Raw genomic sequence first — 21,909 nt, 5'->3', positions numbered from 1 at the left:
GTGGGTCCCCCAGGAGGACACATCTTGAAGAAGGCTGTGGTCACAACCAGCGGGGGTACAAAATGAGGCGATGACTGTAACAGGCCAAACAGACGTCACACTTAGGAGGTGGGAGGAACTATCGCTGACCATTCCCACAGACGATGGCAGGAGAATAGTCTTTGACTGGTTAGCAGAGAGGAAGATGTGCTGCAGGAAGCTGCTTTCAAGAACCTGTACAGTGACTGAGGTCCAAACTCCAGTGGCTGTGATGGTTACTTGATGGGTGACATTTGTTGGGCCATTATGAGGGGGAAACATCATCAGGAACTTCCTACCTGGCCTGGCCTCAGACAGGCCTGCAGAGGAGAATATTAAGTGGAGTTACACTTTTTATTAAATATAGAACATTTCTATATGTTCCCACATCAGGAACAAGAAATACAAAAGAAAGACTGAATAATCTGATAGCTGTAGGTGACTTTATGAAAACAACACCTGCACTGTAGTGATTACATCTTTTCACTATAAGCACTGGGATAGTGTCCCAGTGTGCTCAACAAGTCCTCTTGTGTAACACAGATACGGCTGGCGGTGTCATGTTTCAACAAGCTCAGCAGCCAATGATGAACATAGTTCCTGGTTCCTGTCTGTGTTCACCTGTGTTAACTGTGCACCCTTACGCTGGCAGTTTCCATGATAACAAGGATCTTTGGCGTGGAAGCAACAACATACCAGCAGAGTATAGAGACAACTTGAAACAACAGCTCTTTGAAATGTAAGTGCACCTTTAAGATACTTTTCTAAATGACTAAGATTACTTAACTGCTGTATTATTTCTTACATGTAGATTAACTTTTAGCACAAGTTTATATGCTTTAGTATGCATTGTGGATCTTAAAGCTGAGAAAAAGCAAGGGATCGTATTGGTCAACTCATAGTAAAAGCATTGCGACATGAAAAAGCAAATTGATGGTTGTTGATGTGGTGTGAACTGTTTAAGATTACATACAGTCATGCTTTCAAATCCAATCCCACAGCAGAAAAAACACAGCACAAGTTTTCTTAACCCACCAATAGCAGACCATAACTCTCTTTAACACTGCACAGATTAGTATCTTGTGTTGTTTTAGGGGCTGACACATTGCCACCACACCCCATCCATCACTCAAAACCAGACAAATAGAACTTCTCAAAGTAGACAGCAGAACTGTTGAGACTTGAGTGTTGTAGGTGGAAAAGGAAAGACCTCATGCTAATTCAGGTGTGTTCTAATGTTGAGTGGACATAGAAAGGACTAACGTGCTATAAACTCGTCAGGTTTGTGAATAGGTGACCTTTGTATCTACTTTAATTGAAGCTAAACACATAAAAACTGCAGCCTATAAACCATGTCACTTACCAAGCATGAAGAGGCACACCTGGAGCAGCAGTGCAAACTGCATGACTGCACTGCAACAAGAAAACTAACATATATGAAACAACTATTTTGATTCTCTTCTCCTCACAGTTTGTAGACTTTAGTATATTAGCATGCCTGGGAAAACAGCAACCATCAAAACTTCGTGATAAGCGAGCAACACACTGCCATTAACGAGGGAAAGACGTTAAAGGTGGCCTATTAGCACACCTGTGCTTGATTAGGAACATATGAACCTGTCAATCAGTCGGCTACGTTTGGACGTCATTACTTGTCGACTAATTTGTCTGCAACAGCCAGGTGAGACGTATTATCATTTATTAGCATAACGTCTAGGGGCGCTTTTTATTTTTGAATTTGTTATAGCGCACCTTATTTTGCAATGACTGGTCGTTTCCATCTAAAAGTAATCAAAACCATCACTTAATTTTACGGAAAGTGTGGCAAGTTACATTAACTTGTATATTAAACTGGATGACATCAGTGTTAGTCAAGCCTGTATTTGTTCTGTACGCTGTCGAAGATGCGTGTGAACTTTAGTTTTCAGGAAACTGTCACAGCATTTCTGAGCAGAAACACGGAGGTATTTTCCGCAGTCTGAGAGGCAAGGGGGGCAGTAAGGCGCTGAATGAGGTGGCTGTGAATCCCCGCGTACATTAAGTAAGAAAAAATTGCCCTGAATCAGCCCACACAGCTTCCCCGTTAACTTGTTGGCACCACAGAGACTCGTCACATCATCTGGTGCACAACTGCGGTGAGTGCGTCAACTTTCAGGTTTCAGAGAGGAACGAGTCACATTATATTATTTAAATACTTTAAGTCCACCAAACGGAGTTACCATTTTGCAATAGAACCATCTTTCTCCTGTTTTGGTAGGTTATTGGTCATTTTAAATGCTGTCAATACTTTGTGCAATAACAAACTACCATATGGGCATTTCTGTGAGTTAATGAGCATCAGCATGTAGCCTGCAGTGTAACTCTGTCTTATTCGTTCTCTATATTTCATTTCTCAGCTTCTCTGGCTTGTTTACTAAGTTCATCCAAGTTTTATGAGTTGTTTATTTTCTTTGTCACGCTCAGAAAGAAACTTATGGAGGAATATTTCAGCTATAGACAACAGTGTGTTTTGGGTTTTTTTGGTACAGGGAGTCAATGTGACAATCAGTTGATTTCATCCATTCAAATATGCAGACTTCTTCCTCAAGGAAGCAGTACAGGAGGTGTGGGTGTTGTAAAAGACTTGGCACACTGCAGAACCCCTTATCTCACTTCCTGCTTGTGTATGTATAAGATTGCCTTGCTATTCAGTGTGCTCCTATCCAAAGTGCCTTTTTGACCTAAACATTAGCCTGCAAATGTGTGTTTGTGCTGTCGCTAATCAAAGTGCCAGATCTGGAAGTGCGAGAGGTGAAGCAGTGCCTCAAAATCCTTTAGTAAAACCTTTCCCCCTCATATATGCAGGTTTTCATAAAAAAAAACTTTCTGTGCTGCATGTTTCTCAGAGGAGTGATGAGGCTGCATGTCAGACAGATTGGGTGATAGGTCTTGTGATAGCCTTGTTAACAAAACAAAGAACATCGGCTTTGTCTCCATCTGATAAAAAGTAGAAACCTGTGGCGTACGTGCCCGGAGTCCTGTTTGCCCTGAGTCTGTTTGTTGCTCTTTAAGTCACCCTGAAGAAACATATCTGGTCCTTCTTGTGTGTGTTGACAGGTTTTATAGTTTTGCACACACACTTGGAGAGCGAGGGAGAGAGAGAGAGAGAGAGAGGCAGGCATGTACAGGATATGTGTCTCCGAGGCGGCTGTCATACTCAGCCACGCTCTCATATCCTCCCTCTTGTTCTACTCTTGGCCTTATTGGCCTGATGCTGAACAAGTCATCCACACACCATTTGCATAGGAAATAACTGCTCAGCTCTCAGAATCATTTCATATTGATGCTGGATCTCTCACTGTTGTGAATGGCACCAACTGAGGTAGTGTGAATTTTGCTTTACTTTTATTTCATCATTAGTTTCCTTGTTACTTTTTGTGCGCTTCAGTGGCGTAGCAGAGTTATTTTAAAGGGAAAAAAATGGATTTGCCTCAACCTCACTTAGATAAACAGCTCCTGTAGCGATGAAGGAGTTGAGTAAACATTTCAATAAGAATGTTTTCTCTCTCCACTGAAGCAGAGTCAGCTACCACTTTTGTAAAATTGAATGGCAATGACTAACAAATGATCTGGGGGCATTTTCCCCGTCTCACTCACCATTTTTTCTTGTTGTCAGGCTCATTCTTTCTTACAGCAAGTCGGTTTTAGCTTTGACACATCTTCACAATAATCAAAGTTTTCCTTTGCTGTCTCCTCTTTTCTTTCCCTCATTTTTCTTACTTATATATGTTTTCCTCTGAACTCTCGGGGTCACAGTCATTCTAATATCTTTGCACGTTAGTTGTTGTTATCTCTGGTGTCAAAGTTGTCAGCGCTGCTCTGTGGTTGAGCAGCGGGCTGTTATCAGTGCGAGCAGATAAGAAAGAGATATGCTGCGTCCCTGCATGTAGTTCTGTTTATGCACATGTGCTGAGCCTCTGTGTGTGTGTGTTTTTAGTTTATTTAGTTTGTACTGGGTGGGTTGGAAGGAGTGGAAATTGTTCATCATTCAAAATTAAACCTGGTGAACAAGATTTAGGTGTACTGTCGGCCTGCCTGGCCAGACAGGTATGAGGTTCAGGGTTAATCCTGTTAGTGGAAAACTACATTTGGGATGATGGAACAAAAACAAGACACATTCACCCTGCAGCTACGGTACAGAGTAAGCCTTTATTGCAGCACGGCACTCCAGTGTTATGATTTGTAGATTTCTACTTTTACCTTCTGTGATCTTTGCATCTCTCGCCAGCAGGCAGCTCGCGCGTCTGCGTTATAAGCAAGCCACTGGTTATTATTATATGTTGCAAATTGGGTCTGGTATTAAAGAGCAAATTCAATTGGCATTCAAATGTACAAGAATATATTACCCAATTTGAAAAATAATACAGGCGTCAGGAGCCGTTTTGATACAGAGGCAGCGGACTGGGTTGATAAATATTTCCAAATTGGATCGGCTTATTATTTCACCCAAAGCGACTCTGAAAAGCAAATTGGATACAGAAGGGGATTTTATTTGCAGCTTCTTAGGTTGTTTGCGTTTGGAGATTTACTGCAGCTATTCAAGAGGCCAGAACAGCCCACACTACACTCCCTCTCCAATCAGCCTCAGCTGTGTGATTAACATCTTTTTCCAATAGAGTCAACAGAAATAGTTCTTAATGCTGTTCTGCTAATTTAGCATGAACATAATCCTGTTGTGGACTGGTTTTGCACTCGCTCTGATGCGGCTCTACGGGGTGGACATTTGTCTCACATGAAAGTATTTGGACATCATGGCAGCATTAACAGATGAGTTTTCATCCATGATGCTTTCACTGTCAAAGAAGCCTTTTTGAAAGAAGAACTGGTGTTTCCTTTCTCTGTCTTTACACCTTTCACTTCTTTCTTTTTCACTTCCACATCCAAACACAGTAATTGGAGTCTGCTTGCCATAGGGTGCGTATAACCCACTTCCTTATATTACAGTAATGAACAGGAAACGGTAAGCGTGTAGCTGCTGTGTGGGGATGTACAGTGGGTGTTTAATGCCTTACCAGCGCCCCTCAGTTTAATAATCCGCACCTTAACAATGCAGGCCACATCACTTCTTTCCACATAGTCATTAACTATGAAGGAAACACGAGCACAATGGCCTGGCTAACAATGAAGAGGTGCCTACAGCTCAACATTTGGCACAAAGGTCAATACAGTTTTGAATTAGTGACTCTGGTTCCTGATCCCATGCCAGCCTCCATACCTAAATCTGACCAATGAGGTTTCATCCGGGAACGGGGCCGGAAGAGAGGTCATTCCCATGCTTACCCACTTAAAAATATCCCCATTCATATTGTGTTGGCTACAGCTGCAGCTTTGTTTGGCAGAATAAGAACATCTGCGTTTCACATTTATTTGGTGGTGATAAGGAGCGCAGAGGTACGGTTTGTTTTGGGCCGTGTGCCATGAGGAAGCTGTGAGACTTCTTCTGAACAACAAGGGCACAAAGCAAAATCAGTTAGTGTTTATAACATTGAACCAACAAAGAGTATCTTTAAGTGTAATCAAGCTCATACTTTTACAGTGACGATTACAATGTCTGGAGTATTGTTTATGAGGAAACAAAAGATTAACTTGATGCCTTTTTGTTTTGCCAGTAGAAGTCATCAGACACTTTTTTAATGCTTAACACCTGGCGGAGCAGCCGGGTTCGTAGCTAAGGGAAAATGTTGTATCGACACTTGCTGCCAGCTGACTGTGACAGACTTTCAGAACAGTTATTTCTGCTGAGCGCTATGGGAAATGCAGTCCTCAGCCGCTGACCTTCTCACCACCAGCCACCTCAGATTACAATCTAGATCTGCATGCGTACTTTTTAACTTTGTTGGCCTGGAATTCATAGTTTTCCACTGACTAGCAATAAGTGATCCTGAAACTCAAAGGTGCCAGGAAGCCCCAATAATAGACAGCGCCGCTGCTTTCCATCACACTCCTATCTCTAAACCAAAACACCAAGATTTCACACACATCAATGGCTGAATATTAATAGCAGATATTTTTAACTTGGTTTCCTCTCCCCCTGCAGCATTTGAAGATGATGCGATTGCTGTTCCTGTGTGTGCTGCTGCTGCTGCCAGCTGCTACTGGTAGGTTCTCATCATCTGTGACGCTTTCAGGTGATAAACATCTAATCAGGGTCTATGCGTCCCCGAGCCAGGATCTCTTTTCCCAACCTACCTCCGTATGAGCAGACTAATGTATGCACCAACCTTTGAATTATACAACCACCTAAAAGAGAAGGTGCTTCAGTGGAACAGCAGTCATATAAGAATAACTTGAAAGAGAAACGGTGAAATTAGCAACAGTGTTTCCACTGCTGTACTTTCTGGGAGAAGGTACCAGGAGGAGCAGCAGACGTAATACAACAAGGACAGCGTTGACTTTTGTGCTGTACACTCTTTGTATGCATCCTTTGTATGTTAAAGGATTCTTGAGCAATAATACCACGGCTTTGTAAACTGTGATGAGTATAAACCTTTTAAAACTTTATCATGAGTATTTTGAAAGTATTCAAACTCTGTTCTACATTTTTGCTCTTGCAGCTGTTTCAGAGGAGATTGAGGGATCAGCAGATGGAGGTATGTAATGCATCTTTATTTGTAAGTTAGAGACGAACATGGGCACTATATGAACCCTTTCAATTAACAGGACACATTTTATTGTAAGTCAAGACGCTGTCCAAGTTATTACAAGTGAATCGTGACTGGTTCTTGTTTAAAGTCAGTCATGGACCTAATACATTAATTTAAAATAAGTCCTTTTAAACTGACAATCTCAAAGTTTTCAGTTTTGTTCTTTTGGCCTCCCCCTGATGGCGATATACGATAATTGCGGGAGGACACTTCCCGGTTTAATCAGACGTCCACGGTTGTCTCCGGTTGTAACTCTTGATTTTCCTCAGTGACGGTCGCTTTCCTTTTTAGACTGTTTGCCTTCATCTGAGCGTCGAGTTTATTTCTTTTTCTTTGGATTTTCCCTTATTGTTGAAGTTGTATCTGTAGTCAACGACTACCGCCGCTTAGCTCCGCCTACCCTCTCTGGCAGACCAACCACTGCTGGGTCACTGCTGATCACTAACTGGGCGCCGCTTGTGATTTTCTCCGCGAATGTCCCCACAGACACCCAGTCCATAATAACACTATATACTGCAAATGCAAAGGCTTTCATCAGTGGGCCGTAGACTCGATCACCATTGTGTTACCTCATTCTGCGATAGATAGTGACTTAGACCACCTTTATTTACATGAAAATCTTTGATATTATTACTTTAAATCTACTGAATAACACAGACAGACTAATCACTCTGTATTTCCTTTCTATGTGTCATTCTTGTTCCCACATGCTTCTTCAGCTCCAATTTTTCATACTTGTTTTGACTTTGGGTGATCTCAGCCTTAGTGCGTCCTTAGGGCCATGTATGAAGAAATAAACAGATGTCAACAGTCATACCAAACACATTGGTGACATGAACATGTGTCAACGTTTAATGTCGGATAGAATAACTTCAAAACATGATGAAGATTCATAATAAAAAAAAAACCTTTCGTAGGCGTTTGATTCCACATTTTGACTCCACAGAGCTGTGTGGTTTAGGATGACCTTCTTAAAAATCTCTCTTAACGGTTTCTCCCTCCTGATTTACAGTTCTGTTATTTACGGTTCCGACCACATGTTTATGGAGTCGTGGTTTCCTCTTTGCAGTTTTGTTATAACCGACATTTGAGATCGTTTTGGTTACGTTTGTGCAATAATGATACTTATTTATAGTTTTTTCGCTCTCAGACCTTTCGGCTCTAAACTGACTTCATAAAACCCTCGATCGATAGTGTTGCTAAAGGTTTAAAGGTGTTGCCTGTATCCTGGCTATTGTACTGCAGAGGAGCTCTTCACTCTTATTACTCGAAGGTGCACACATTGAGAAGCATGCATTTCTGTGTGGTCTTTACAATCATCTGGTTTCTCCTTTTTTCACAGGTGTGGATGATGAGGATTTATATGAGAAAAGAGGTGAGTTTATTGCCTCGGTTCCCCAGAGTAGATGGGAGGGCAGAAGGGTTTTCTAGTTTCTTCTGCATCACACCCACAAACACTGTATCAGCAGCCGTGCCGAGGAGAGTATGTGAAGGTTATGGCCTCTTAATTGTTGTCAGTAAGTCAGCATTGTGTACAGGGTGCTGTAGTCCTCTGAGATATGTGAAGGCCTGTGGCCCCTGTTGGCTTCCCCTCTTTCCAACCATTAAGCCCTGAATGGAATCAATTAGCTCCCTGGAGGGGTCCTTCGGATCCTGCTGAAAGGCCAGAGAACATGTCGACATGTCTGCCATCCCGTTGGTCAGCTAATCGACATTGGCATTCTCATTCTCTCTCCACGCCTCCCCCCGTCACTCCTCATCTTCGCTTTGATGGACGTTTGATAGAATTACAGATCTGTTTAACAACAAGGCCACAGCCATTCAGAGGAGCAGCATCTCTGCAGGGAGCTTCAACACATCTGAAGCCTCTCTGTAGACACATGCTTTAACCCATGTACTCAGTTCAGCACACGTTCATTAATATTTCTCAAGTACATTTTAAAATACTCGAGCAACACAAAGATAAAACGTGCTGACATTGACTAGTTCCACATTCTGGAAGATATGCTGAGTCACTTTCTTGTTAAATGAGTGAGTTTTAGATGAGATGACTGATACAACACTCATGTCTGTACGGTAAATATGAAGCTACAGCCAGAAGCAATTTAATCTTGTTTGTTTAATCTGTACAATAAACAAAGTGTAAACAAGCCCAAGGTCTGGTTTTACAGGAGTTTTTTGAGGACTATTTTGGCCAGGAAACGTTTTGTTTGTGAAGAGAACAAAAACAAACATGTTAAGTTAATGAGCTGAGGGCCGCCCTAGTAGCTGACCTGATATGTGACGCATGTACCTGGGCGGAGGCTCGTCCATAGCAGCCTTGGTGTCATCCCCTCCTATCCTGCCTTTTCTGTCTCTCTTCAGTTTACCTTTTCCCAGCAATGGCAAAAATCATCTTAAAAAGAGAAAAATGATAATGAGTTGAGACGTTTGTTGGCAGCTTTTGTAACCTTCGGGCAGAAACAGGCTAGCTGTCACCTTCTGTCTCCGCTCTTTATGCCAAACTAAGCTACGCTGCTGGCTCTAGCTTCTTATTTACCTTTCAGACATGAGAGTGGTTTCAATCTTTTCATAACTTTTTTCAGGCGTGGAAAAAAAAAAATCTTGATCAGATTTTTGTTGTTATTGTTTCAGTAGAGGCACTAAATAAAGGATGTTTGTTAACTGTTCTCTTGTTCTCTTTCCACTCAGTGATTCCAGATGTTTCAGGCGGACGAGCCTCTGACTCAAATGCAGATAAAACTACAGGTGTCGAAGAAACAACAGAAGAGAGTGAGTACTGTAATTACAGATAGCTATATGCAGTATGAGTATTAAGACTTTTAATATTTTACTTATCCCTTCTTGTTCGTGTTTTCTCTTTTAGATAAGATGACCCTGATTGTCATCGTCGTAGCTGTGACCGTGCTGACTCTTTCAGTTGCAGCGATAGTCAGTAAGTGATGCGTGTTTAGTTGAGACGTTCCAGATCATCAGATGTGGAATAGTTCCTGTTTCGCTCTTACAGATGACAGATGCACTGCTGTTAAGCCTTTCAGTGTTGGCCAGAATCACTGTAGTCCCTGTGTGCTTGTAACGCTGTTAATACCTAAGCAAATATGAACTTTTCTCTTTGTAGCTCTGACCTTTTCCCATTTTTTTTTTCTTCTCTTGCAGCCATAATGTTAGTAAGACGCCGCATGCAATATCGGCAGCAAGGGTAAGGTCAAATTTCTCCACATTTAAAGTTGATATTTAAAGTTGACTTTTTATTTAATCTATGAATACCTTTCTTTGTTGGGTTGAAGCATACTGTCGTATTTTCACACTCAACAAGAGGAACAGATTTATATTCTTCCTGTGGCCTCTTTACACGCTGTATCAGTGTCTCACTGACACATGTATGTTCTGATCTGCCATAAGTCAGCCTGCAGGTGACAGAACCAGTCTGGTGGGTAACAGATTTTCTGCTGCTTTGCCAATTTGTTCGACGTCATCCAACTTCTCAAAATGAAAAGCAGAGTTAAACACACAGGTGACAAAACGTAACCTGTATCCACCCATTTGTGCCCGTCTGGACTTGTGCAGCAATTAGTATCATAGCCTGAGGCCCTCTGACACCACCTCTGAATACACCCTACCTCTAACTCTTCTACCTGCACATCAAACAATAGCCTTAAGACAGTAAGACAGTGCCACCGGGCCCTATGACTGAGCGGGACAGGACCCAGCCTGTTCCAAAGCTTACCTCATGAACTGAGGCGTGAATACACAACTCTCCTCAGAAATAACACAATCCTGTAAACATGATCCTGGCGTCATGATCTGCCAACAGCAATCAGACAGCAGAACAGCCTAAACCAGTTATACAGAGACGCTCCCTCTCCTCCACACTTAGCTCATTAGACCTCACTTTGCTGGGAGAGGGCTTTCTGCAGAGTAATCAGTTTCAATTGTTCAGGGGTGCAGTATTACACGACCTGCAGGTTGGGTCAGAGGGGTTACCGAGTTCAAATTAGTCCCTAGAGATCTCCGAGCAGCAGGAGAAGTGCCTTTGTGGAGGAGACACCCAAGACAGTCTGCGAGGGTTAAATTCCTCTGCAGGATTAGCGGCTGCCTCCTGGGGCTGCAGTCAACTCTGGCAGTGTTTGGTGCTGACTGATCGCTCTGCTGAAAAGAGGCTTAATCACACAGCAACCTCTAGCTTGTTGGATCAACAGTGCCTTGCCATGTTTATAAGTCCCACCTGGGGATGAGCTGTGTTTTTGAGGTGATGCAGTCGCCGTGCACCTGTCAGAGCCCCGCAGCATGAGGCAGACACGCCGTTTCCTGAAATCCCGACACGCAGGGATGTTTCTATTCTCTTTCTGCTAACAAACTGAGAAAGAACCTAAAAATATCTGAAAGATGACATACTTTTGCTCTTGCCCTGTCTCAAACCCCACCCTTCTCTTTCCCCCGTATTCCCTTCCTGTGGCCTCCACTCCATCTCTCTGCAGTATCTACTCAGTGCCTACAGAGCAGAACCAGAAAGGGGGCGTCCAGTTCCTGGAGTAGCAGTCCGATGACTCATGGACAAGAGAGGAGCAATGCACCCGGCTATGTCGCCTCCTCCTCTTTGACTTGGGACAGTTTGACTTCTATGCGCGACAGCCTGCTTCCCACCATTCCAGTTAATGTCTTACTCCTACACAAACTCCTATGAGTACATATGCAGTATGTGTTTTACTGTTGTAGACTTCTCTCTCTGTCCCTGCCGTTTCTACTCTTCATACACACGATTTAGCCCGGGACATTTGGAACACGTTCAAACCTTCTAATTGGATTCTATTTGAGGAATCCAAATCAAAGCCAGTGAATATGGCTTAAAGCTTCTTTTGTTAAAAGGGATAATTTAGCACAGCCACAGCTCCCCCTTTTTTTACTACCTGAAACAAGAAATTATTCCCACCAGCTATGCAGTGAATTTGTGTTTGATTTGGTGCGAGTGGAACAGACCTGTGTGTGTGTGTGTGTGTGTGTGTGAAACGGTCGATGAGTGAGACAAATCATGCTAATCCACACACTAAGCCAGCCCAGTACTCACTTCATTCTCCTATTCACTTGTCTGACATCTTCTGTTCCTGGCCCATTAGGACTGACAGGAGGCAGTGTTGTAGGAAGATAAAAACCTGTTCCCCCTCCGCTGAACCTCAGGAAAAAAAAAACCGAAACGAGTTGAAATAACCCGTTTGAACATCTTCCTGCAAAGCAGCAAATTAATCGACCGCCATGAGTGATGATGTTTTCTTTCCCCCCTCTCTTTTTCGTTTTGAAAGGCTTTCACTTAAGTCTCGCAGATTGTAAATAGCTTTCTGAATGCTGTAGAGAGTTAGATTAATGCTTCAGACACTCGCAGAGAGAAGCAGGGTGTGAGGGAGGGATAAAATCTCACGAATCAAATCAAGTGTTGGGGATGATTGGGGGGGGAAAACAGCCATGCCTTTGTTTCATTCATAGAGAGCATGATGGCTTCTTTGTTTTCATTTAAATGGAAATCAATCATGCCGTATGGAAAAAAACTCTCTATATCTTAAACCCAAGGCACTGGTCGCCTTATTTGTTCCATTTAAGAGAAGGGAACTCTCTGAGGTAATGCTTAAAGGGGAAGGGGACGTGGCCCTGTTGGACGTGACAGTATTTCACTCGTGGCTTCTTGAGGAGCACTTTTAATGGAGTCAGCAACACTGGGGATGGTAACATGGGGTTAAACACTGGATTTGTCATAGCACGATCTCACTTTGCTCTTCCACTAAATCTCGCAGCTAATCTCGTCACTGGGGGCCAGCTTTGGCTCCAATCCAGCCAGACTTGAGAGCAAAAACAATTGTGCAGTCACGTCTTCATCAGGGTGCACAGTGGCTATACGTCTGTGCCGAAGTCTTCCAGTTTATTTAACACAAACAGAGTAGCAGATGTGATTATTGTTTGTGTTTGTACCGTTCTGTTCGAGCACTGTGTGTACAGTTTGTGTTTCTCTTCAGTGTAATCCTTCAATATGTGTCAGCATTTCAAAGTGAGGACAACTGGACAAAATTGCAGTACAAACATTTCAGGGTTTTTTTTAAGTCTTTCTAGTCTTACCTTTTATGTATTCACTCATTTTGACTATTTCCGTTGGGCAAACAAAACAGTGCATTGACATTTGAATGCAGCAGTTTTAAATGTTCTTTTTAGAATGTAGAAAACAAACAGACTCATGCTAATATCCAACGAGATACAACAGTTGGTCATTGCTCGGAGCATGTTACCAACCTTTATCACCGTCTCCTGTTAAACCTGTCTGCTGTTACACTATTCATGCAACAAAAGTAGCAGTTGAGCTTTGTTTCTTTCTCAAAGTGACAAATGTGGAAAAGGTTATTTTATTTCACTCTTTTAAACTTGCTGATTCTTTTTTCTGTCCAGGCTAAAGTACGATGGCCCTGAAAGCTCGACACGCTGCCACTAAAGAAAACACAGTTCAGCACTGAGACAGAAAACGCTGCAAATACAGAAAACAAAACGGAAAGCGCACAACGCACTCAAATAACACAACACAATAAGACTCAAGCAGCACAACCACACACAAAAAGTACTGGGTTGCGTTTTCTGTTTTTGCAGCAACTTTTCAGGTGAATAAGCCTTCTCATTCCGTTTTATTAAACTGCTGTGTGGTGAGCTTTTAGAGACACCGTACTGAAGGCAACGTCTGACCTTATGCAATTATTCTAATTTGAATATATATATATAATATATTGTATTACAAATGTTTAAATATACTTTTTATAAACGTATTGAATTTAAGAGGTGATGTTTTCTCCCCGCTGCTCCTTTAAGATAATGGGTTAAAAATTGTGGCGGGTGGGAGTCAGATATTTGCCAACAACTCTTTTCTGTAAAATATTTGTTTTAGTGTCTTATTGCAGCAAAAAAATGTGTAATTTGTGCCAAGGACATTGACAGCTGTTTTCAATCATATAATTATTTACAGAGTATATAATACATGACCTTATACGCTCTACAGATAACAATAGCAGTAGGTGTTTGTATATCTTCAGTGGATTCTGTCTGCACAGCTGCTGTCTCCTTAATTTTGTTCTGATATCAATACGAACAATGAATACTCCTGTATGTTATGTTGCTGAACTCTGGATTGTGTTAATGTGTCATTAAATCTGTTTTTAAAATGTGCTTTATTTCTCCCAGTTTACAGTCTGAGTCATTCTTACGCCATATGGATGCAAAGATATTGCGCCAGAGGATCTTGTTTAATCTCGGGCTTTACTCACTTACAAGCATAAAGTCAGTAAGAGGCTTAGACACCCCTTACTAAACATCTCGTTTTTGTTGAGATTGAAAGTGTAAAGAGCGTGCAGTATCTATCAGGAAAAGGAAGTGACCCCGCTTCACTTTTAGATCCTAACAAAACACGTGTGGTGCAAGATTTTGTGAAATATGAGATGTTATCATATTTATAACCTTTAATAATAATCTTGGCTGTGGGACACTGGGTTTGTTATCAGTTATAAAAACAAAAAGGTGCTTTATAGCTGAAGGTGTGATTAAAACATGAATCATCTCTTCTTTATTTGCCAAGATAAATAATCGCTTTACTTCTTTGGTGCACTTTTGCCATGCACAGAAATAACATTTGACAAAGACGAAGTGAGCTCCACTTTCTTCACTTGTCAGCACGCTTCATGTTTTGACTCTGTTACTAAGCAGCATTCAGTCCTTCGGTCCACACGCACATGCACGCGCTGCCAGGTGTTGATCCAGTGTTTTTCTCTTGACGGGCTCCTGGTTGGTTTCTTGCAGCTCTTTAGTTTCATTAACTTGCAACCTCTTCAAACCCCTGGACCACCCGGTATGACCTGAGGAATACACAAGTCACAATCACTGTATTTATCAAAGCAAATACTCCACTGTGGGGAAAACAAATAAGGTGCTTTGCATTTGTTGCAGTTGGTCTGGGGTGATTTCGCCCAACAAATAGCTTAATCATAATCTTTGTGATCTATTATTCATCACAGAGGTTTTAGTCAGCATTCTGTTGAGCTATTATATGTCTAAAGTGACTGATTGTTTGCCATATATCATCCAGTAGCCTGTGATAAATAAATTACTCTACTCATTCAGCTGCAGTTTGCCAGCAGCATGATATAAGCGCTGTTGCCCTTCATGAACATGGACTGTAATTTAGTCAAACATCACTTTTGTCTGTCAGCTTTCATTGTTTTAAATTACACAGCAAATAATGCACCCCTCAAACACTGCATGCATGCAAAATATAACATCCAGGAGAATTAAAGCCATAAGAAGCTTCAGGTGCTTACCTAGAGGACTTCCTTTTACACTTGGGTAGCCGGCAGACCTTACCACCTACAAAAGAGCAAAAGAGTTAAGCTCCTCCCACTGAAGGTTAAACACAAAAACAAATCTGACCCTCTGTAACCAGACACTTTTACTCATTTTATGTTAAAGAATACAGCACTGATGGACAATAACTCTTACTCTGCCCACTTAATATCTATGCAAAGTGCAATAACTACTCTACTCATTCCATTCCATTTATTATATTTACTTTATGACTATTTATATCTCTTTTTAAAGTTCTTCTGACTCTGATTCTGAGAAGTGAAGTTAAATATAATAACATTTGTTAAAGGGCCAGTTCGACAATTTTCAACCTCAGTCTTATCATGCTATCATGGGGAGCTAATGCCATCATGGAAGAAAAATGCAGTTTCTCCAGGACGCCCGCCTCCGATGTCATGTCTCGTTCAAAATCGTCAGGTTTGAAATGTAGACTGCAGACCTGAAGATTTTTTAGACGATCCACCGGTATATTCTTGTCGTATTAAGGATTCTGTACCGCTCTGAGCCATTGTCTGCAGAGAAAACCAGCATCTCTCATTGGGCTGTTCCTTTCAGAGGGAGGGGCGCAATGCACGCTGGGTGTTGTGGGAACGTAGAGTGAGCGAAACCCTAGCTGTTTGTACAACAATCTCCACAGCTGGCGCCAATTTCAAATATTATTGCTTACTGATTACAGAGAACACCAGCTTTGACTGACAGTGGCTTTTTCCAGGGGAGAATTGCTCCTTTAATAAAAGATTGCACAAGACAAAAAGGGCTTGCAGAGTTATACTTACAACCGATCACCATGATGCCCATGATGAAAAGCAATGCTGCAATGGACAGTCCAGCTTGGCGCAGGGACGTATAATCTGGACATTTAAAAGATAAATTAATCATAGACACAAAACAGATTATAACACACAAAACACAGTCAAATGCAGCCTCTTACCATAGTTGAAATCTCGGTCCCACTTCGGATCTATAAGAAGCAGAAGTAGAAAGAAAAGTATTGAATTAAGTTTGACTGTAGAAAAAAGAGCGAGGATCGTGGGGGAACGACAGTCAGAGATAGCACGACAGATGTACTGGCCCCGCTGACATGCTGCTGATGGTGTATCAAAACCCTATCTGAGGTAAGCCAGCACAGCATGAGGACACAAATATCTTATCTCCTCTTGCATAAGGTACAATCAAGCATTAATCTGCTGGAAAGGAGAGGAAGCGAGGTGCTCTGTTCTACCACTCCGCCATGGGTTTTGTTTGGGAGACAGGGAATTGTGATCCTGTCAGTCTGCCGTGAGATAACAATAAAACCGCACCGCCTGTGGCATTTAAGGTAACTAAGGAGTAGTAACATTTTTCTCTTACCCCAGTAACGAGTTTGATGGCTCCCCTCTTTGGTGGTTTTCTCAATTGTGGGTGGGGAAGATGTCACTGTGGATGCTGGAAGTAAAAACATTCATTTCCTTGACTTTTTGGATTTTCTGGATCGTCTTTATTTAATATTCATAAAGTCTAATATGTATAATACACAGGTGTATGATGCTCAAGTCATATATTGGAATCTATTTTTCCTGGGACATATTGACTCCTTATCTCTGCCATACGAGTCAATCCATAATTACTTCTCATAAAATTCCAGCTGCATTTCTGTGTTTAACTCTATTTTAATTGAATTTCTGAGTATTTCACTGGAATGACTCTCAGAGGAAATTTTGGCTGACATTTTTTAAAGCTTATCAGCGCTCTCTGTGTCGTTCTCACTCTAGCTTTCTCTCTTTCTCCTGTGCTGGGAAATGCAGCAGAAATACTCCTCTGTATATCTCTGCAATGACAGGGAGTTTCACATTTTCTAATTACCTCATAATTAGCTGTAAAGCTCCCTGCATTCTTGGTGAATATGCTTCCTGTAAGCCTATGCTATATGTGTAAGGGGTTATTATAGCCTATAAAGTCTATCCACAAACCAAACTCAATGGCTCCACCAGCTGGGTGCTCAAACATGTGAGAAAGATGGGACAGATTGTTACCTTTGGAGGGTGTGACCTTTGGTTGTTTTGTCATTTCCTCTTTGGAGGTTACAGCAACACAAACATACATATAACAGGTCGTACTGACATTGTGGGTGTTACATAGAGCATTAACAAAACCACACTACCTGCTGGAGTCTTAGTTCCTGATGTGGTGGCGCTGGTGTTGATGACGGTGCCATTGTGCTGCTTTGTGTTTTTTTCAGCGGGGGAGGTTTCTGGGGTGGAGTCAACGTCTCTGGTGACTCTTCCTCCGGCTGTTACAGAGAGCAACAATATTGTAATGATACTGTACACATTCTACTATATTGTAGTCATTTTGAACATGATAAACATAACATTGAACTTATTATAATGAAGCTTCTTACAACAAGGCGGTCCCTTTAAATGAAACTTATTTCTCACTCATCCCTGCTACACTAATGCTACACACACACCACCACTACTGCTGCTGCTGCTGGCAATGCTTTACCTCCACCACCCCAGCCTCCTCCGTTTTAGTCTGAAGCCTGTCTCGACCCTTGCTTGTGTTGTACTGTCTCTCAGATGTACGTCGCTTTGGCCAAAATTGCGGCTAAATGAAAGAGTAACATTGTAAGCCTTTTTCCCACTCTGTATACCCAAAGGGAGTTTGCATTGCGCTCCATGGACCTTAACCCAGGGAGCAACTTCAGAGCAGAGCCCTCAGCGCCAAGTATGACTGTATTTCCATTTTGTAATATGTGGTTAAATCTATGACGAGAGTGTTCCTGACTGAAATGTTGTTGATGCTGTATAATATATTTTATATTCACAAAAGTAAGCCAAAAAAAATCCACTAAATTGCAGTAGTGTTTAGTGAGCGTTTTTAAAGAGGAATAAACTGTTAAGACCCACCCTACAGCGGCCCCATGGCGCAAACAACAGCCCACAAACTGACCCAACAAAATCACAAATAAACACCCCCATCCATTGGATTTATTATTAGAAATGCTAATAATGAAATCATTAAAATAAACACAAACTGCGAACAAAAATAACAGAACACAAAAATCCCCCTCTGCAAAAACTAAAGTCAGCTCTGCTCTAAGACCAGGTGCACCTCGTTAAGCAATCACCTGCGGAGCTACGGACAACAGGAGGGGAAAAGGGACAAACAGAACAGGGAAAACATACGGCCTTAACATAAGAGCACATTTTTCAGCTCTACTTTAAGTAAGTTTACATGTCCCAGCTCTGTATTTTCTATTAATTTCTATATGAAAAAAATCAAAATGTCCTTTCTATTCTTTTAAGTTGAGCACACTGCAATATTTGTATATTGAAATATTGTCTAATAAAGTAGTTTAGAACTAGGCCCTACCATTTCTGAGTATGGAAAGTAACTGTGAAAACTGAAATAGTCTGGAGACTGAAAAGGCTGTAAAGTGGCGTTTCTCAGAATAGCCACGAGTACTGTACCAGTGGGAGTCGGCACAGTGGGCATTGTTACTGTGTTTGCCATATTGCTGTTCCCAGTCTCCATTTGATCTGTCATTGTGGGAGACTGAGCCCTCGACACTGCAGGAGAGAAAAAAAAACATTTTAATCACCAAAAACACAACTGAGATGCCGCCTCAGAGCGAGGCCTCAATACAGTCAACTCTACAGAAAGAACAAAGGACAGTGTTGTTTATCCCCGCGACTCTCAAACAATGCTGTGATGTCTTCCTTGAGAAAGTGTCTGGCCTTGCAGGGGGAGAGAGGCCTGCAGATGCATTGAGAGGGTGTCACAGCATTAGTCCTGTGAGTGGGGCAGTGCAGCGCAGTCACAAAGAAGCAGCTCTTACAAAACCTCTGGCTACAACAGAGCGGGATTGTTGTGTGAGGCTGCAGGACAGTGAGCCGTTTGTCTGTTTACTCACTCAGCACCTTCCAATTAATGCTGCAGCTCTACAAAACCTCCACTTTCTTTGGCTAACACAACTTTAATGAACCCATTTGAAGGGTCTTGACTAAGGGTGCCATGATTTATAGCATACTCTAGAGTGCTTGAGGTGTTCCTTTTTGAGCTTATCCCTAAACTGGACTAAGATAAACAAAATTCAGTCTTCACTGAAATATGTGGCTGCTTTGTTAGCTTGTACAATAGCATATTTGTTTGGTTGCTACAGTCTTACCTGGACTAGCAGGACAAGTAGTTCATGTTGGCTAATAAAACATTTTTCATTCATTAATGTTAGCTAATGAAAAAATAGATAGATAGATAGATATTGTAGAGAGTCAGTATGCTAACTTTAGGACTCTTTGCTAGCTTCGCAACTCTAAAGCTACATGTTTATTTAAACATTTATAGGCTATAGCTTCACTTTAAACTTACCAAGAGGCTAGCTTGTACAGTAGCTTATTTTTTGTTGTTGCTAGAGGTGAAAAATATTTGCTTTTGATGAACACTGGTTTTCCTAGGACAGACTGGTTAAAGGGTGGTACGAACTCAGTGGATTGTCGGTCAGAACAGATGAGCAAAGGCATGGAGTTCCAGTCCAAATATTCATTGTTTAACTGGTTTTATATTAAATACACAGTTCAAACTTGAGGTGAGGGGGGCATCCACATGCAGCCAGCCAGTTCCATTGTTCCCAAAAAAACTTGTCACAGGTGAGCTGGCTTCCTTTATTAGCTTTGAAGCTCCGCCCATTCAGGAAGTGAAGAGGCAGGTAAAGGAGAGTCAGAGGAGGAGGAGGGGATTTTTCACAAGAGGTGGCTAATGTTAGATAGCTAGCTAGCTAGATAGATAGATAGATAGATAGATATTGTAGAGAGTCAATATGCTTACTTTAGGACTCTTTGCTAGCTTCACAACTCTAGAGCTACATGTTTTTAGCATTTACATTTAAACATTTATAGGCTATAGCTTCACTTTAAACTTACCAAGAGGCTAGCTTGTACAGAAGCTTATTTGTTTTGTTGCTAGAGGTGGCTAATGTTAGCTAATAAAACATTTTTTATTAGCTAATGACAAAGATAGACAGATAGACAGATAGATAGATAGATAGATAGCTACAGATTGTTAGCATTTACATTTAAGGATATACATAGATTCACTTCATTCAAATGTGACTTTCAGTCAACTGATTCAGTGCCAGGAGAAATTTTTAACTTACCGTTTAACATGGCAAACAGGAAAAAGGCAAAGGAAGCCAAACACATCTAAAGAAAAAGAAGATAGGTATTATGAGGAGAGGTGAAACAATGAAATGTGATACATCTAAACCAGGTTGTCTATCCACAAGTATCTGAACAGCTTGCATTTCAACTTGTGTTGTTTAGTGGTTATGATATCAAAATTACCACCACTTTATCTAAGAAACCAGAGCCCCTCAAATGTTGCAGGTAACTCCATGAAAGACGACATCCAGACAAAATGTCTGCTCATTTGCACACGGAAAAACACTGCCACTTCAGCCACTGTGGTGTTTTTACAGCAAGGCCACAAATACAAGTCAAACATGCTTTTAATGATAAATTCAAGGACCTGCTGAGATGTCGCAGGAGAGCATTCCATCTAGAACAAACTGTACGGTACAAATCAGCTAAACAGGAAGTTGTACACATTGAGGTTTAGCTCAACACGGTTACTTCTCCTTCCTCCTGAGGCACACAGGCAACATCACCCACACTCCTCACGCAACATGACAGAAAACTGATTCTCACGTTGAATGTCAAACTGTATAATATACACACATCATAACCGACACTTTTTTTTTTTCTTTAACGTTTGTCAGAAATGAGTGATCGAGGCCGCACATTGTGAATGCAATCCTCCCACACGTGTCTGTGTTCAACTTTATGGCACTATTGATCAAACTTCATCTTTATTTTTTTCAAAGTTTGCTACTGTCACCAATTAAAAAACGGCATTGGAGGATGTGTCAAAACAATTCTTTTTTAGCATAATGGAAATCCTGAACTGGTGAGCAGCATTGTTGGAATCAGTGGAAAAACATGCTCTGTCCTCCCCCTCACAAACATATCGCCCCTAGCTTGAAACAAAACACTATAGACAAACAAAAGTGGGAAAAAAACATGACTATTGTCTGATTTTATAGCAATACAGTGTAGAGAACAACTGCCATCAGGTGGAGGCGAGGCAGGCAGAGTGACAGATGGAAGTCCGGGCCGGTGGCTCAGTTTGAATCCACCCCCAGCACAAAATGAATCTCGATCTTTGACCTATCCTGGTGGCAGCTCGTCCTCGGGGCTCGGAGCAGCGTGACAGGTGAGCGTCTGTGGCCGTCATGAGCTGTGACAGCTCAGATTAGCAGGTCATGCCAATCTTCATTTCACTCCGGAGCATATGTCAAGATGAGGCCTGTTTCCCCTGGGCTGTACAGGCGTCTCTCCCCTTCCTCTAGCCTGACCCGCCTGCCCGTTTGTCACATCTAGCACTCTCACTCACTCTCCGTCTGTCTGTTCATCCGTTTGTCTGTCAGCCTCCATCAATCTCTCCTTTCAGTCTGCTTCGCCCAAAACACCCCTCAGACTATCTGATATTTAGTCCATCCATCCTTTTCCAGGCTATTACACTTACCTTAGTATCCATCCTGTGAGGGGTCTGGAGATTCATCCTCAGCCTCATCATCCTCGATGCCTTCCTGTATCTGAAAGGCTGATGAAGTAACGGCTAACCAACCACACCCATGTGCTCACGAACTCTACTTCCTCATCCAGTTGGCTGAGCTGTGTTTCAGGCTCTGGCTCACCCACTCTCTCATGACATGACATGACCTCCTCCTTCCTCCTCTACTTTCTGACTGCAGTTCTCAGCATGGCAGCCCGTCCTCCTGCTATATTTCTTT

General features: G+C 41.9%; 2 protein-coding genes across 3 annotated transcripts; one reads left to right on the top strand and one right to left on the bottom strand.

The window, feature by feature from the left end:
* Positions 1-669: 669 nt before the first annotated feature.
* LOC138584100 (uncharacterized) lies at positions 670-13,899 on the top strand. Of its 2 annotated transcripts, none has more exons than XM_069656247.1 (8): positions 670-757; positions 6,095-6,155; positions 6,612-6,647; positions 8,044-8,076; positions 9,393-9,473; positions 9,568-9,636; positions 9,858-9,900; positions 11,180-13,899. In XM_069656247.1, exons 2-8 carry the CDS (start codon positions 6,104-6,106, stop codon positions 11,235-11,237), a joined length of 372 nt encoding a protein of 123 aa, XP_069512348.1. In that variant the 5' UTR covers positions 670-757; positions 6,095-6,103; the 3' UTR covers positions 11,238-13,899. The 2 variants fall into 2 exon arrangements, with proteins under 2 accessions (XP_069512348.1, XP_069512347.1); XM_069656246.1 differs by lacking the exon at positions 670-757 and adding an exon at positions 3,301-3,379.
* On the bottom strand, positions 13,774-21,792 carry fxyd5 (FXYD domain containing ion transport regulator 5). The gene is made up of 9 exons (XM_069656245.1): positions 21,642-21,792; positions 20,215-20,260; positions 18,533-18,631; positions 17,221-17,349; positions 16,431-16,505; positions 16,012-16,041; positions 15,857-15,931; positions 15,038-15,083; positions 13,774-14,575 (listed from the first exon to the last, which is right to left on the bottom strand). Exons 1-9 carry the CDS (start codon positions 21,690-21,692, stop codon positions 14,533-14,535), a joined length of 594 nt encoding a protein of 197 aa, XP_069512346.1. The 5' UTR covers positions 21,693-21,792; the 3' UTR covers positions 13,774-14,532.
* Between the last annotated feature and the right edge of the window lie 117 nt (positions 21,793-21,909).

This window comes from Semicossyphus pulcher, unplaced genomic scaffold, assembly GCF_022749685.1.
Source record: "Semicossyphus pulcher isolate SPU_LCO1_2020_fin unplaced genomic scaffold, fSemPul1.0.p SCAF_9, whole genome shotgun sequence".
NCBI classification, from domain to species: Eukaryota; Metazoa; Chordata; class Actinopteri; order Labriformes; family Labridae; genus Semicossyphus; species Semicossyphus pulcher.
Note: the sequence above shows the minus strand (reverse complement) of the source record. Positions and strands in the feature narration are given on the sequence as shown.